Raw genomic sequence first — 15,156 nt, forward strand, 5'->3', positions numbered from 1 at the left:
CATGTATGTTTGATCATTTGCTTGTGGTTCCAACAGTTTAAAGAACTTGGGGAAAAGATCCTTTGCTCATGCATGCACCATACTATAGACTTCCTGTTGGGTCTATGAAAAATTCCTTAAAAAGTTTTTTTTACTTCTTAATTTCTTTTTACTCCTTGAGCGCTCTACAGAGTGGACTTGGCACATTATAAGTCACTTGTATAGTTGTTATTGTTATATTCATTCTTTGCATGGGCAAGGACCAGTTTGAAAATGATTTAAAGATATATTAGACCCTTCTCCAGCCCTATGGTAAAATTATGCGAAGTGAAATTCAACATTTTTTTATTTGGATTGATGGGCAGATGAAGCCCTGGGGAGTGTGTCATGAGAGGACTTGTCAGACATTTTATCCAACAGTTACCCTAGGAACTGTGCTTCTTGGCTAATCAAAATCCAGGAAAGTTTCATCGGACAACTTGTCAGATGAGAATGTTCATGAAACATTCCCCCTATTTATTGTCCAACACGAGTCACATTTGACTTGACTTCTATGCTTCTATTGAGCCATTATATTATCCAGTAATACATCTATAACAATCTTTTTATAAATTGGTTGTCAGTGAGTTTTAATTAGTTATTTGATTTAGTTTTGTTTTCAGCCAATCAAATGCGAGAAGTTCAGGTAGAATTTTTCAGAATTCCTCCTCAGGATGAAATATACGCCATAACTAGGTTCCAAGAAAGAATTGTCCAATGCATTTAATTCATAACAGACTGTTGTATCACGATTTAAGCCTGCAAAAAATGCAGTTTTTATGAGTATGAAAGAGAGAAGACAAATAATAGAAATGGCAAGAGCATGATGATGAGTTCATTAAAAACAGGGGGAATGCTCTAATAATGTTACTTTTTAAACTGAATTCACTAAGGTGGTTTTCAAAACCCATGGTTGAGTCCATGGTTTATACAGATTTCCTGTATAAATTATGCTTATTTTACTGTGTATATTACAAAATGTCAAATGCTGATGGGCGCTTTTGTCACAGTGGCGCCAAATTGACGCCTGTTGCCGTGTTTATCCACACTATTTTATTCATGAGTCCACTGTTTTGAATTAGTGAGTCCACTCTTCAAACAGTGGACTCATGAATAGAATAACGTATCCATGGAAACGGGCGTCAATTTTGCGCACTCTGACAAAATCGCGCATCAGCATTGGACATTTCTTACACACGCGCCCGATATGCGCTAAATTAAGCGTAATTCATACAGGAAATCAACCGTAGGTTTTCAAAACCACCTTTGTAAATTCAGGCCACAGAGATTTTTTAGGCTTGTTGGATTTGTCTCTTTTTATTCAAATCAATTTTTGTCAGGTAGACTTGTCCTTCAATGATACATTTTATTGATATATTTCGTATACACTTAGTAAGTTATTATCTTTATTGTTGTAGAATACCGCTATTTTTTAAGTTTTTATTAATTGTCAGCATCCTTTTTACATCAATCGGTGACTATATTCTATTCTTTGTTAGCTTTTTCTATTCTTTCTCCCTTTCTTTCACATTACTTCTCTCCAACTCCTGATATAATTGCTCTCATAGATCTGTCTCTTTCTATTAAAACTCTACATGTACTTCAGTTTTGTCTCAGTCTGTTCGCCTCCCTTTGTTATATTAATAGTAAAGTGTGCCTTTCATAGTGGGTTACTATAATTATAGCCCTATGATTAAAGCCTGAATGGGAGGGGGTTGAAATTTTACATTCATAACATGTGATAGTGTCATCATGAAGTTCAATTACATGTACTTTTGACATGCACTATAGAGTCTTACACACATGATCAATCATCAAAATCATTATTTATGCACTGTATCAATCGATATATACTTTCTGCTAAAAATCATGAATTAATTTTCTGTTTTACTGAATAAATTGAATTGATTTTATACTGTCTCGGTGCCATAATGGTCTTAAGAATGTCCTTGATGAATTCTTTTTAAAAAGATCAAAAGATTGAATAATGTTTATGTATGTATATATACAGTACAATGTATATCCAGTATTTAAAGGAGAAATATATTGATAAGGAATGTGGCCTTTTTATATATCAGTAGAAAGGTAATGATGTGGGGATTATCATTTGGTTATTCAAAAACAACGAAAATAATACATAAGGTGGAAATCGCCCATTAAAATCCGCCCAAATGCCTCTCCGAAACATACCTCACATCGGTCTCTGAATTGACTGGAATTTGATGACGTGGATGTGTGTATGAGAGACGCGATTGGCTCTCCCATGTGAAGCTCCACTTGCGTCCAAAACCTGTTGCAAGGGTACGTTTTCTCCACACTGTCACTGAATACTTCGATCATGAAATGAAAGAAAACCCTCGAGTTTATCTAAATTTGTATTTTGAAATTGATGATTTTGAAGATGAAGAGATGAAGTTTCTAGCTCTACTGAGCAACAAAGTGACGTGGATGAACGTAAATTAAGGGAATTACGCTGGTGATGATGAGTCGGACAATTCAACTTGCATGCTGATTCGCTACCAACTTGTGCAGCTGCTAGCTGCACTGCGGGCCAAATTCATGAAAACGAATTTCAGCTTACCACATCCAGACAGAGTCTCTTCCCTCTATCAACAAAATTTACTCTGAATGAGAAGTAAAACAATGATATAACTGTAATAAGTAAAAATATCCAAACTGAATAATATCTGAAGGCAAATCAATTTGCGAATAGCTGAAATGCACTATTGGTGAACTTCCCATGGCTGGAGTAGATTCTCGCTCGTTCTAGATTGAATTTCGATCTCATTATTTTGCCAAAATTACGGCACTCAAGTATTTTTTTAAAGTAAAAATTAGTAACAATTATAATTTTTTCTTATTACGATAAAAGCTTTTTTTAAGCAAATAGTTAGGTAAATCAAAATTAGAAGTAAAAGATCATCCTCAACATGCATAGCTCGCATGCGATTGCAAACAAATAATCACAAACGCAGGGCTTGCTTGCTCGTCTTGCTGATTGAGAGCTGTGCATCTAATCTCTTAGCCAGCGCCAAGGCGGGCAAGTTGGTTTAACTCAACTTTTTGCTACAAAAATTATTTTATCGTAATTTAAAAACTAGTACCAGGTGTTACTATATTTCTATATAGAAAAATTATTCCTCGAGTTTCATAATTTTGTCAAAATAATGAGATACAAATTTGATCTAAGAGAACGAGTGACAATCTATCCCAGCCACGTGAAGTTCATCGTCGTTGCATATCGTCTGCTGCTATTCATTGAGTTGATTTGCATTCAGGCTCGGATATTTTCACTTGTTTTTAAGTACAGTCATATCATGTAGCTATTAAACATAGCTCCATGGTTATATCATTATTTTCCGTAAGAGTAAATTTTCTTGATAGAGGAAAGAGACTGTCTGGATGGGGTCATGCTGGAATTCATTTGCATGGATTTATTTTGGACAGTGTTGCAGCTAGCAGCTGCATGAGTTGTTAGCGTTTCAACATGCAAGTTGAATGGTCCAACTCATCATCATCGGCATCATTCCCCTAATTTACCTCCATCCTCGTCACTTTGTTGTTCACTAGAGCTAGAAATTTCATCATCATTCTCTAAGTTCATCTTCAAAATCATCAATGTGAAAATCCAAATCTAGATAAACTTCTGGGTTTTGTTTCATTTCGTGATGGAAGTATTCAGTGACAATGTGGAGAAAACGTACCCTCGCAACTTATATACGTCATCGAAAATCCCCAATTTAGCGAACGTAATTCTGTGTGTTTGATGCATTCAGAGAGAAAACTCTAAATCTATCATTTAATTGACTTTCATCTTGTTCTTATTTTCTCCTTTAATTTGATATATAATTCTCCATTTTTAGGATTTGCAATATATTTCTACTTTAATGTTCATTGTATTGTATGATTGATTTTTATTGTGTCCTTTGACTTTTAACTTATTTTCTGTATTTCTCTTTGTTTAGTGTTGTTGGGAATGATCAGATCCTGTACCCTAATTTGAAGGTGGAGATCTCCCAGTCACCACTCTCTGGCAAAGAAAGGCGCAATGTCACATCTTTAAACTCAAACAGGTATTAGAGTATGGCAATTGTTGACAATGAAAAAAGCAATATTTTTATTATTCATTAATGTATTTTGGATGGGGAGGCAGATTGCCCCCTACCTAGACGAACAAAAGGGATCCTATAGTCCTGGTGTCAGCTACATGTGGGTGGATCTTATAGTAATTCATGTATAGTTACATGTATCAGCTGATTTCGGCTCGCCGTGGTGCCACCGGCTGGTGGGTGTGATGTAGCCATTACATTGCGGAATATGAGGCCAGAAGGTCAAAGGTGAAGTCGCCACCTTCCACTTTTCTTGCTTGACCAATAACACCATTTTCTTTGTTGCAGGCGCGGGTATTATGTGCTCACCTTAGCGACGCTCTTGTTTATTATTAATCAAACATTTTCTCTCTTTTTACAGACCCCCAACAGTGCCTGGTATAGTCATTCCCGAGGAAGACTGTCTATGGGAAGTTTATGTATCATATATCATAAGTGTAGTGGATTTCTATTGTGTCATCATGGGGGATGAATATGCTGTAAGTATCATATAATGATTAATAGTAATGATAATGGGCATGTAGTTTCTGGGATGACAAAAAAACCTCATGTAAAATGCTGTATTTTGGAAATATGACAATAGTCTGTGGCAAGCTCATATTATCTAAAAAATAGTCTTATTCATTAACCCTAAAAGGACTGCGGTATGTGAGATGTATTGAGGACTGTGGGGAGCATGATGGCCCCCCCCCCTCTTCTGATCTCAGCCACCATTTGCATGATCGCGTCGAAATTTGGAACGCACATTCTTTTCAACATAAACTATAAGCCAGTACAAAAAAAATTCTAAAAATTATTATTTTTTATGTATTATGAATAATATTCTTTTCTTTTTTTTTCAAGAAGTCATCTTTTTAATCTAATCTAAAGGTTTCCACAAAGAAAAATTTCAAAAGTGAATATTTTCCTTGTGTATTTCTTTCTTTTTTTATTTCTTATGTTAAGCAGACCAATGAGAATGAAAAATTATCAGTCACCTTGCTTCGCGATGCTATACCAGTATGTCGCGATTTTGGTTTCAAAAGTTGCACGAGACTTCAAAGAAAAAAGTCATAAAATTTTGCAGCGCTCTCTTATTTCATTTTGGAAACAAAGAGGGGCCATTATGCCCCCCCCCCCCCCCCCCGTCCTTTTAGTATTAAGAAAACAATTTTAGGTAAAAAGGTTGATACTCCTGATATAACTCTATTTAGATTCAATTTTTTTTCTCAGCAAATCTTCAGGGTTTTTTTGTCAAGAAACAGTGGCATAGCTACGGGGGGGGGGGGGGGGGGGCCTGGGGGGGCACGTGCCCCCCCTGAGATTTGGTGTGCCCCCCAGGTGCCCCCCAGAAAAAAATTGGCAGAGCAAAAAAAAGGAGAAAGCAGAAAAGAAAAAAGGAAAAGAAGAAAGACAGAAGAAAAAATAAGAGAAGGAAGACGAGTGAATGAAATAATGTGAGGGGAAGACTTGCAAAAAAAATCTTTCATGTTACTACATAAAATGTTTGCTTGCGCTTCGCGCCAGTATTGCCTGTTCGATGAGATTCATATCTTGCACAATAGGCTGATATGAAGCAAGTTTTGAAGTCAATATATTAAACATATTTTAGCTCGGATATCGAGCTTTCAATATTTTTTTTTCATTTACAAATTTAAGTGCTCTGTGAAATGTCCGTTTTGGTCTACATATCAGCATTTAAAGCTTACGCTGCGTTGTCACATTGTTTGATTTGTCATGTTCATATTGTCTATGTGTATTCCATGATGTTCCATTAAACAAATGTATTCAGAATGCCCAGATTCTAGGTCTAAATCTAAAACATGCGCCATAACCTGCATGTTGTTTACCGGTAGTCAAAATGTACTTAAATTATCAAGTTTCACATCAGAATATCAATAATTGTCTGCTCACACTTCACAATCGCATTATTAATGATACCCATATCCTATTAATGATTTACAAAATATGCATAGAGTGTCCTGCTTTTAGGTCTAAAATCTCAATTTTCTTCCTCTTGCGCTTCGCGCTCGCATCAATTGTTTAGTTACATACCTATCCGATTTATTAATACAAAAAGTGCTTAGAATGACCATTTTTTAAGTCTGAATGTCAAAAAAATTGGCTCGTGCTTCGCGCTCGCATTATTGAAATATATACCATCTTCATGGGTAACTGTAAGCAGTCCTTAACAGGTCCCTCTTAGATAATGCTAGAACAGTTAATACAAATTTCTGCTCGTGCTTGGCGTTCGCAGTAACCATCTAGTTACTTAACGAATCTTGTTCAGGATCACACATAACATTGCCCAGAATATTAAATTTTCGGGACAAAGTACATGAAAGTTAAAAAAAAAAAAAATCGCTCGCACTTTTTCTATAAGGCTTATGAGATTATTTCATGTTTATGTTGTTTTATAATAAAACTAAAAAGTGACTGATCGGGGAAAATATAGGTGAAGATAATTTAGGTCCAGCCCCGTCCCCTATTGGCGAAAGTCGGATCCGCCCTTGTGACACATACACACACATCGGAAAAGATGGCCGGTGCCCCTGTTACACCCACAAATGTAATAATCGCCCACAAATGTAATAACGCCCACAAATGTAATAACACTTTACCCACAAATGTAATAACGCCCACAAATGTAATAACACTTTACCCACAAATGTAATAATGACTTTACCTACAAATGTAATAAATCTGAAGCGATTTTTGGCAAATTCGTTCTAAACTAATATCCTATATTAATGCGCTCATATAGCACAAAAGTTCAGTCTTTTTTCCAGACCCGGTTAATGAAATATTACAGTACAAGTCCAAGTCTTTTTCCAGACCCGGTTTTTCAAAATTATAATATACGTCCAAAGTCTTTTTACCAGACCCGGCTGTTTCAAAATTATAATATACGTCCAAAGTCTTTTTTCCAGACCCGGTTAATTCAAAAATTATAATGCAAGTCCAAAGTCTTTTTTTCAGACCCGGTCGTTTCAAAAGTTATAATATACATCGGTGAGGGGTAAAGACAACACTCTAAGCCCAATCATTTTAAGTGGGTTTAATTTTGAAGATTGGTCTCAGCTGTCTTTTTTTTCAATATTACTTTATCTCTTAAATAACTGGGTCCAGACGATTATATTAAGCATAATACTCGTGTTATTCCACAAGAATAAGAATATGAGTCTTTTGTTTTTAGGATTGTTTAAATCATTTTTAAATCACCGGGTCTGGAATAAAGACAACGCTCTAAACATGTGCTTTTCTACATGCATGGTCTTAATTTGGAGAATTGTTGGTTCTTAGATTCGTTGTTTGGGGTTGAGTTTTATTGATTTTTTATTCCTGAAATAATTGTGTCTGGAGGAAAGTCGATCTTCGACAATCGGTCTTCATGTTATTCCACAGTAATTAGATTATTGGGTATTCGTTTTAGAATATTTGTAAAAACTATTTTATTTTTCAAATAGTAACCAAGTCTGGAGAAAGGATGTCTGCTTTACCCACGCGTTATTACAATGTTTTGTAGGGGTAGTAGTATTATTTAAAAAAAGACATATTTTTACTGGGTGAAACTTTGGAAATTTTGTCTTAGATTCGAAGTTTTTCAGTTACTTTTTTTAATAGCCGGGTGTTGAGGAAAGAGTACGTTTTAAAACTCGTGTTATTCCACGAGAATAAGAATATAAGGTATTATGTTAGAAGATTTTTTTCGTAACTGTTTTAGGTCTGGAATAAAGACAACACTCTAAACCTCTTTTAAAACAGGTTCTTAGGTTGAAGGTTTGTTTGGTCTTGGACTGATTTCTTTTTATTCTTACTATTAGCGTTTTTTTTTTAAGAAAAAAATGGTCGGGCTGAAAGACTAAGCTATATCCAGCATTAATAAGATTATGGGGTCTTTATACTGTTTTTAAACTGTTATTCATAATGTTTAAATAACAGGTAACCGGGTCTGGAGAAAAGACTACGCTTGATTCTCAATTTACTCTTAGTGCATATATTCACAATATACACCGTATATTAGTTGAAACAACAACAAAGACATTAATTCCACCAGTTTTAATTAACTGGGTCTGGAGAAAAGACTAAGCTCGATTCCCATTTTTTCCACAGGAATATCATTATCGTATCTTAGTTTGGACTTATATTATAAATTTTGAAATAACTGGGTCAGGAAAAAGACTTTGGACTTATTAAAATTTTGAAACAACCGGGTCTGGAAAAAGACTTTGGACTTATATCACAATTTTTTAAACAACCGGGTCTGGAAAAAAAGACTTTGGACTTTTATTATATTTTTCTAAACAACCGGGTCTGGAAAAAAGACTTTGGATTTATATTTGTACTTTGATGTTTTATTAACCCGGTCTGAAAAAAAAGACTTTGCACTTTTGTGCTATATGAACGCATTACTAGAGGATTTTAGTTTAGAACGGATTCGCCAAAAATCCCTTCAAATTTACTACATTTGTGGGTAAAGTCATTATTACATTTGTGGGCGATCAAAAATTATTACATTTGTGGGTAAAGTGTTATTACATTTGTGGGCGTTATTACATTTGTGGGTAAAGTGTTATTACATTTGTGGGCGTTATTACATTTGTGGGCGTTATTACATTTGTGGGTGCAACACCCCCCCCCCCTGAAAAAGCAAGGACCCCCCAGTGCCCCCCCAGGAAAAAAATCCTAGCTACGCCACTGTCGAGAAAGTGAGTTACAGTGCTGCTAATTTTTGTCTGATTTTACTTCATATCCTCTTTTAGAAGGAGTAAGTACTGCGAGATATAAGTTTTGTTAATTGTAAACAGGATTTGGATGCAATACAACTACTGTGGCCACTACTTTTTCACATAATGGATAAAATTCAGTGTATGCATTTTACTTGTAAATACATCCCAGTTTTCACTATATGGCAGAGTCACATCTCCCCTACTGAGCTTGCACCACGAGTGGAAAACGGTTGTTTATGTATTTCATTTATGAAACACCTGATCGAAAAAATAAAAAGACTGCACCATTAGAAACAAGTAACTGATTTTTGTCTCACCTGCATAGCAGAGTGAGACTATAGGCGCCGCTTTTCCGACGGCGACGTCGCCGACCGTCAACATCAAATCTTAACCTGAGGTTAAGTTTTTGAAATGACATCATAACTTAGAAATTATATGGACCTAGTTCATGAAACTTGGCCATAAGGTTAATCAAGTATTACTGATTATCCTGCATGAGTTTTATGTCACATGACCAAGGTCAAAGGTCATCTCGGGTCAATGAACTTTGGCCGAATTGGGGGTATCTGTTGAATTCCCATCATAACTTTGAAAGTTTATGGATCTGATTCATGAAACTTGGACATAATAGTAATCAAGCATCACTGAACACTTTGTGCAAGTTTCAGGTCTCATGATTAAGGTCAAAGGTCATTTAGGGTCAATGAACTTTGGCCGAATTAGGGGTATCTGTTGAATTACCATCATAACTTTGAAAGTTTATTGATCTAGTTCGTTAAACTTGGACATTATAGTAATCAAGTATCACTGAACATCCTGTGCGCATTTCAGGTCACATGACCAAGGTCAAAGGTCAATGAACTTTGGCCGAATTGGGTGTATCTGTTGAATTACCATCATAACTTTGAAAGTTTATGGATCTGATTCATGAAACTTGGACATAAGAGTAATCAAGTATCACTGAACGTCCTGTGCGAGTTTCAGGTCACATGATCAAGGTTAAAGGTCATGTAAGGTCAATGAACTTTGGCCATGTTGGGGTTTTTTGTTGAATAACCATCATATCTCTGTAAGTTTATTGGTCTAGTTCATAAAAAGTGGACATAAGAGTAACCGTGTATCACTGAACATCTTGTGCGAGTTAGAGTAGTTTTCAAAGTCAGCACTGCTGCTATATTGAACCGCGTGATGCAGGTGAGACGGCCAGAGGCATTCCACTTGTTTGTTTTTTTTGTAATCTTGGAATATATTTTCACCCCTTCCATCTAAGCATTCAACATCAATTTTCCCTTTCCTTATCAGGATAAGCTATGTACTCTGGAAGATGATATGAGGGAGTTCTATGAAGCAGACGATCCCAATTTCAGATTGAGCAATTCGCCTACTGTTGACAGTCTTTATGCTGCTCAAATGGATGATGGGTGGCTCAGGGTGAAGGTTGTAGCCATTGACAACCAGGAGGTAGGTCATAACTTTTTGGAACCTAGGGATGTTTCACGAAGAGATAAGTGAGAGTAAGAATTGCACTAAGCTTCCTAGTTGAGAACCCCTTAATCGACACAGCCGACGCAATTAGAGTGTATAATGGAGCCCTGTATATGTGCATATACAGCATGTACATTGGAAATGGTGTTGATTGGCGATAATTTCAAATGATATTGAAGAATTGTTATACAGTTTGTGAGAATTTGATAAGTGAGGTGTGTGATAATGCTGTTGATCTGGCAATGTTGGAGACAAAATCTTGACTGCATTTACGAGTGTATGATGAACACATTTTCTTTGCAGCTGTTAAATCAAGATTTTCTTTTTCTTTTCTTCAGGCTGGTTGTTTTCTGGTTGATCATGGTGATGTAGAATCTGTTCCATTTGATGATCTAAGAGTTCTTGACCCTTCGTTCTATCAACTAGCCTTCCAGGTATAGAATGATCAAACTCTAAATACTTTCAGAATTCACAAATGAAAAAAATTATACTTCCCTCTCTCTTCCTTCAATAAGCTTAATAACACATGTAATAATTATGAAAAGCCTCTTTCTATTTCAGTCATTTACAATGTAAAGACTTAAATTAAAAAAAAAAACCTGAACACACAAAACACTTGTAACATTTTGTAAAGTATTATTGTTTTGTAAGTTTCAAAATGACTGTCTCTGTTTCTTGCGCTCAAATATTCATGGTTTTGTCTCAAGTGCATAGCAGAGTGAGACTATAGGTGCCTCTTTTCCGACGGATAAGTTTTTGAAATGACAGCATAACTTAACAAGTATTTGGACCTAGTTCATGAAACTTGGCCATAGGGTTAATCAAGTATTACTAAACATCCTGCGTGAGTTTCAGGTCACATGACCAAGGTCAAAGGTCATTTAGGGTCAATGAACTTAGACCATGTTGGGGAATCAACATCAAATCTTAGCCTATGGTTAAGTTTTTGAAAGGTCATACATCATAAAAAAATATGGACCTAATTCATGAAACCTGGACATAAGATTTATCAAGTATTATTGAACATCCTGCCTGAGTTTCAAGTCACATGACCAAGGTCAAAGGTCATTTAGGGTCAAGGAACTTTGGCCAAGTTGGGGTATCTGTTTAATTGAAATCATAATCTTGAAAGTTTATGGATCTGATTCATGAAACTTTGGCATAAGAGTAATCGAGTATCACTGGACATCCAGTGCGATTTTCAGGTCTCATGACCAAGGTCAAGGTCATTTAAGGTCAATAAACCTTTGCCATATTGGGGTATTTGTTGAATTACCATCATGACTCTGTAAGTGTATTGGTCTAGTACATAAAACCTTGACATAAGAGTAATCAAGCATCACTGAACATCCTATGCGAGATTCAGGTCACATGACCAAGGTCAAAGATCAATGAACTTTGGCCATGTTAGGGGTATATGTTGAATAACCATCATAATCTGAAATTGTTTGGATCTAGTTCATAAAACTTGGACTTTAGAGTAATCAAGTATCATTGAACATCTCATGTGAGTTTCAGGTCACATGACCAACGTCAAAGGTCATTGAACTTTGACCATTTTGGGGGTAATTATTAGATCGCTGTCATAATTTTCAAAGTTTATAGATATAGTTTATAAAATGTGGATATAGGGGTTATCAAGTATCACTGACAAGTCTTAGGTCGCATGATAAAAGTCAAATGTCATTTAAGTCAATGAACATAGTATTGTATGAATGGCATGGTTTGTGAATGATTATTTTTTAGTAGTTTTCAAAGTCAATACTGCTGCTATATTGAATCACACGATGCAGGTGAGACTGCCAGAGGCGCTCCACTTGTCTAGTCATATGCATTGAAATATCAGGATTGGTATAGAATTTTCCTTCCAGTGAATAATATAGAATTTTATTTTTAGATTAGATGCATTTCATCATACCGTCAAAACAGTTTTACTTGCCAGTGTGCTTGGTGACAAAGAAATTTTCCTCTGAATAATTGCTCTGGTCTTGATATCTCGGAGGGCATCGGGTTAGAGTTAGGAATACAGTAGAGATTCATATTAATGTAAAGATTAGGATTTAGTCGGATTTGGAGGTTAAATTACAAACGTGCTGATTTTCCAACGGAGCGATTGCCACTGAAGCAATTGACATGGGACTTTAGTAGCCACCTGCATAGAGGTACCCCCTGTCTATAAAGACCATAATTTAGGTTACCCCTGAATTAGATTTCTCCATTGAAATCTGTATTACATGAATTGTTTGAAATAATCATCTGCTCATATAGACTTTATTGTATTTCTCTGATTCTTTATAGAAAGTTTTGTATACCGGTATTTGCTTTGGTTTATATGTTCCATGTAGATACTGATTGGTCAATACACTATGTGATGGTGTATACAATATTTGGTATAGACTGGTAGTTAGTCATTTAAACATTTTAATGAAAGGGCATTTCTTTTCTGTCATCAGGCTATTCCTTGTAAGTTACATGGCATGGACAATAAAGCAACCAGTAAAACTGCAACAACAAGATTCTGCAATGTTGCTTTGGGTCAGATTCGACTTGCACAGGTTATATCAAAGTAAGTGAGCTCATCTGTTTGGAAATTTTGACAGCGGTTATGTTGATCTAATCCACAATGCATTGGTTTCACTTAAGTTTACACATTGGAATGGTTTGAAATGTCACTGGTCCATCTGTAATTATTTTTGACTGGTAAACATACTGAAACTGACTAATAATGAATGAAAAGAAAATGTTTGCAGGAGATTCATCTCTTCTTTTGCCGAGATTCTATGAGCCTCGTGTCATCACTTAAATAAGAAGAAGCTACATATTCACTGACATATTGCTGCAAATTCAAAGGATTTGAAGAATGTGTTGATTTAAAGCCTCCACTTTCTTTGAGTATGTAGCCTAATCTCAGTGCATTATGCACTCCTAGTACATTTTGCACTTTAGAAGATGATAGTTATCCAGACTGGGGGGGTTGGGGGCGGGCCTCGGAGACCCTTCCCCCCTCAACGATTTGCACAATATTTCCGATATTTTTTTACCGCGCCGTTCACTGACTTTGCACGTAGAGCCAGATGAAAACTACAAGACTGTATGGTAAAATTATTTAAAAAATAATTCTTTATATTTTTAATTTATTATGCAAAAAAGCATATGAAATTTGCCCTAATCTTGTGTTTTGTGTATGTTTTTGCCTTTTGCTCAATTTATATAGCTAGTAGAATGCTAATTTTTGGTTGGAATATGTATTACATTTCTAACAAATATCTGACAATTTGTCACCCGACCCTCTTCGATTTTCTTTAAACTCGCACCAATTGTTGCCCCAAGTGTTTGACGGAAAAACCTAAATATTTTGCCCCAAGGTCAAACGGTTGCTAAGATGCGGCCTTCCATTCCAACCAATGCAAACTCAAATTATTTTTAATGAAATTGCCTATTTTTGATTGACTACTGCAGAAAAGTTTGATTGGTTACAGTCTTCATTTTAAGTAAATTGGAAGAAATTTTTTGTTTAAACGTGCAGAGTATACTATGGTGCGTATCTGTTGACCGGATTTCGCACATGAGGTCACCGAAAATGGTGTTAAGCGTCCATGTCAATGTTTTCAGAAGGATGTTTGGAGGCTCATAAATCCAAAATTCAATTAGCTTAGACCCAAATATTATGCACATTTATGGATTTTCATATACCAAATAGAATTACAAAATATTGACACAAGAGTGTGCATCGTTTTCTTCAAGGGCGCCCTCAAAGTTTGATTTTTTTCAAAAGATGCCAAGTTCAAGGTCACGGATCACCTTCCATCCCATCGAGGAGGGGGACCAATTTCTTTGTTTTTATAGACATTTACCCATATTTTCAAGTGTTACTTGAGAAATTTTGCTACCGGAATGTTTAGTAAATGATTTCTGCATTCCAAAATGGTCGTAAACATCCTAAATTTTATGTTAAATGACACATACATGCTTTTCAACACTTCAAATTGTGATAACTCAAAGGTGAAGAGCCAAAAGACAGTGATATCTTCTGTGATGATCGTCTGTAATTAGTATTAAAAGGATATATCTTCAGAAATAATTTGTATTGTTGGTAATGACCTTGAAAACACACCTAAAATTCAATAAAACAGTATTTTAAATTGGTTAATTTTCCAGAATCATACGGCATTCAAGTGTGTTTACATTGACTTTTAAACAGGTGTCATTTCAATACTTAGGGTGAGTTCAATCCAAAAATTGAAAGACATGTTCAACTTTTGTTCTACTTTAGCTACATAAAATATTTGAACTCAAAACCATATCATTTGACCTTGAAATTATTCCAAATATAGCTATTTGTGCTCCATAAGTAGCATATTCAAATCATGCGTGTACTTTGCAACACATTTCAAAACAGATTTTGTTGTAAAGAGTAAACCTGATCAGGTTGATATTTGCTGTATTTGTAGTCTGTAATGAGTACCTGAAGGATCTACAGTTAAAGTAAATTTTCTTTAATGATAATGACCTTGAAAATATAGCTAAAAATGAAAAATCACTAAATCAGACAATTTCTATCAATAATCAAGACAAAGTGTTTTCATCCACTTAAATTGTGTGTCATTCTACTTTAGTTTGTGAGTTCATGCTGATAATTGCAAATCATGCTCCACTTTTGTTCTAATTTAAGCTACCTAGTATATTTGAACTCAAAACCATATCATTTGATATTCCAAATATAGCTATTTGTGCTTCATAAGTATATCCAAATCACGCATACACTTTGCAACACATTTCAAAATGGATTTTCTCATGAAGAGAATACTTGATCAGGTTGATATTTGCAGTGTTAG

The 15,156-nt window shown here is 35.4% G+C and overlaps 1 protein-coding gene across 3 annotated transcripts in view; it reads left to right on the forward strand.

Annotated features, from left to right (window-relative positions):
* The window catches only part of LOC121415585 (tudor domain-containing protein 7A-like), a 62,228-nt gene that overhangs the window by 42,851 nt on the left and 4,221 nt on the right, over window positions 1–15,156 (forward strand). For all 3 annotated transcript variants that reach the window (XM_041608857.1, XM_041608864.1, XM_041608873.1), the window contains 5 exons: window positions 3,984–4,091; window positions 4,489–4,606; window positions 10,139–10,297; window positions 10,660–10,755; window positions 12,775–12,887. In XM_041608857.1, coding sequence (XP_041464791.1) covers window positions 3,984–4,091; window positions 4,489–4,606; window positions 10,139–10,297; window positions 10,660–10,755; window positions 12,775–12,887 — 594 coding nt within the window. The remainder of the gene's footprint in view (window positions 1–3,983; window positions 4,092–4,488; window positions 4,607–10,138; window positions 10,298–10,659; window positions 10,756–12,774; window positions 12,888–15,156) is intronic.

The sequence above is a fragment of the Lytechinus variegatus genome, chromosome 1, assembly GCF_018143015.1.
Source record: "Lytechinus variegatus isolate NC3 chromosome 1, Lvar_3.0, whole genome shotgun sequence".
NCBI lineage: Eukaryota > Metazoa > Echinodermata > Echinoidea > Temnopleuroida > Toxopneustidae > Lytechinus > Lytechinus variegatus.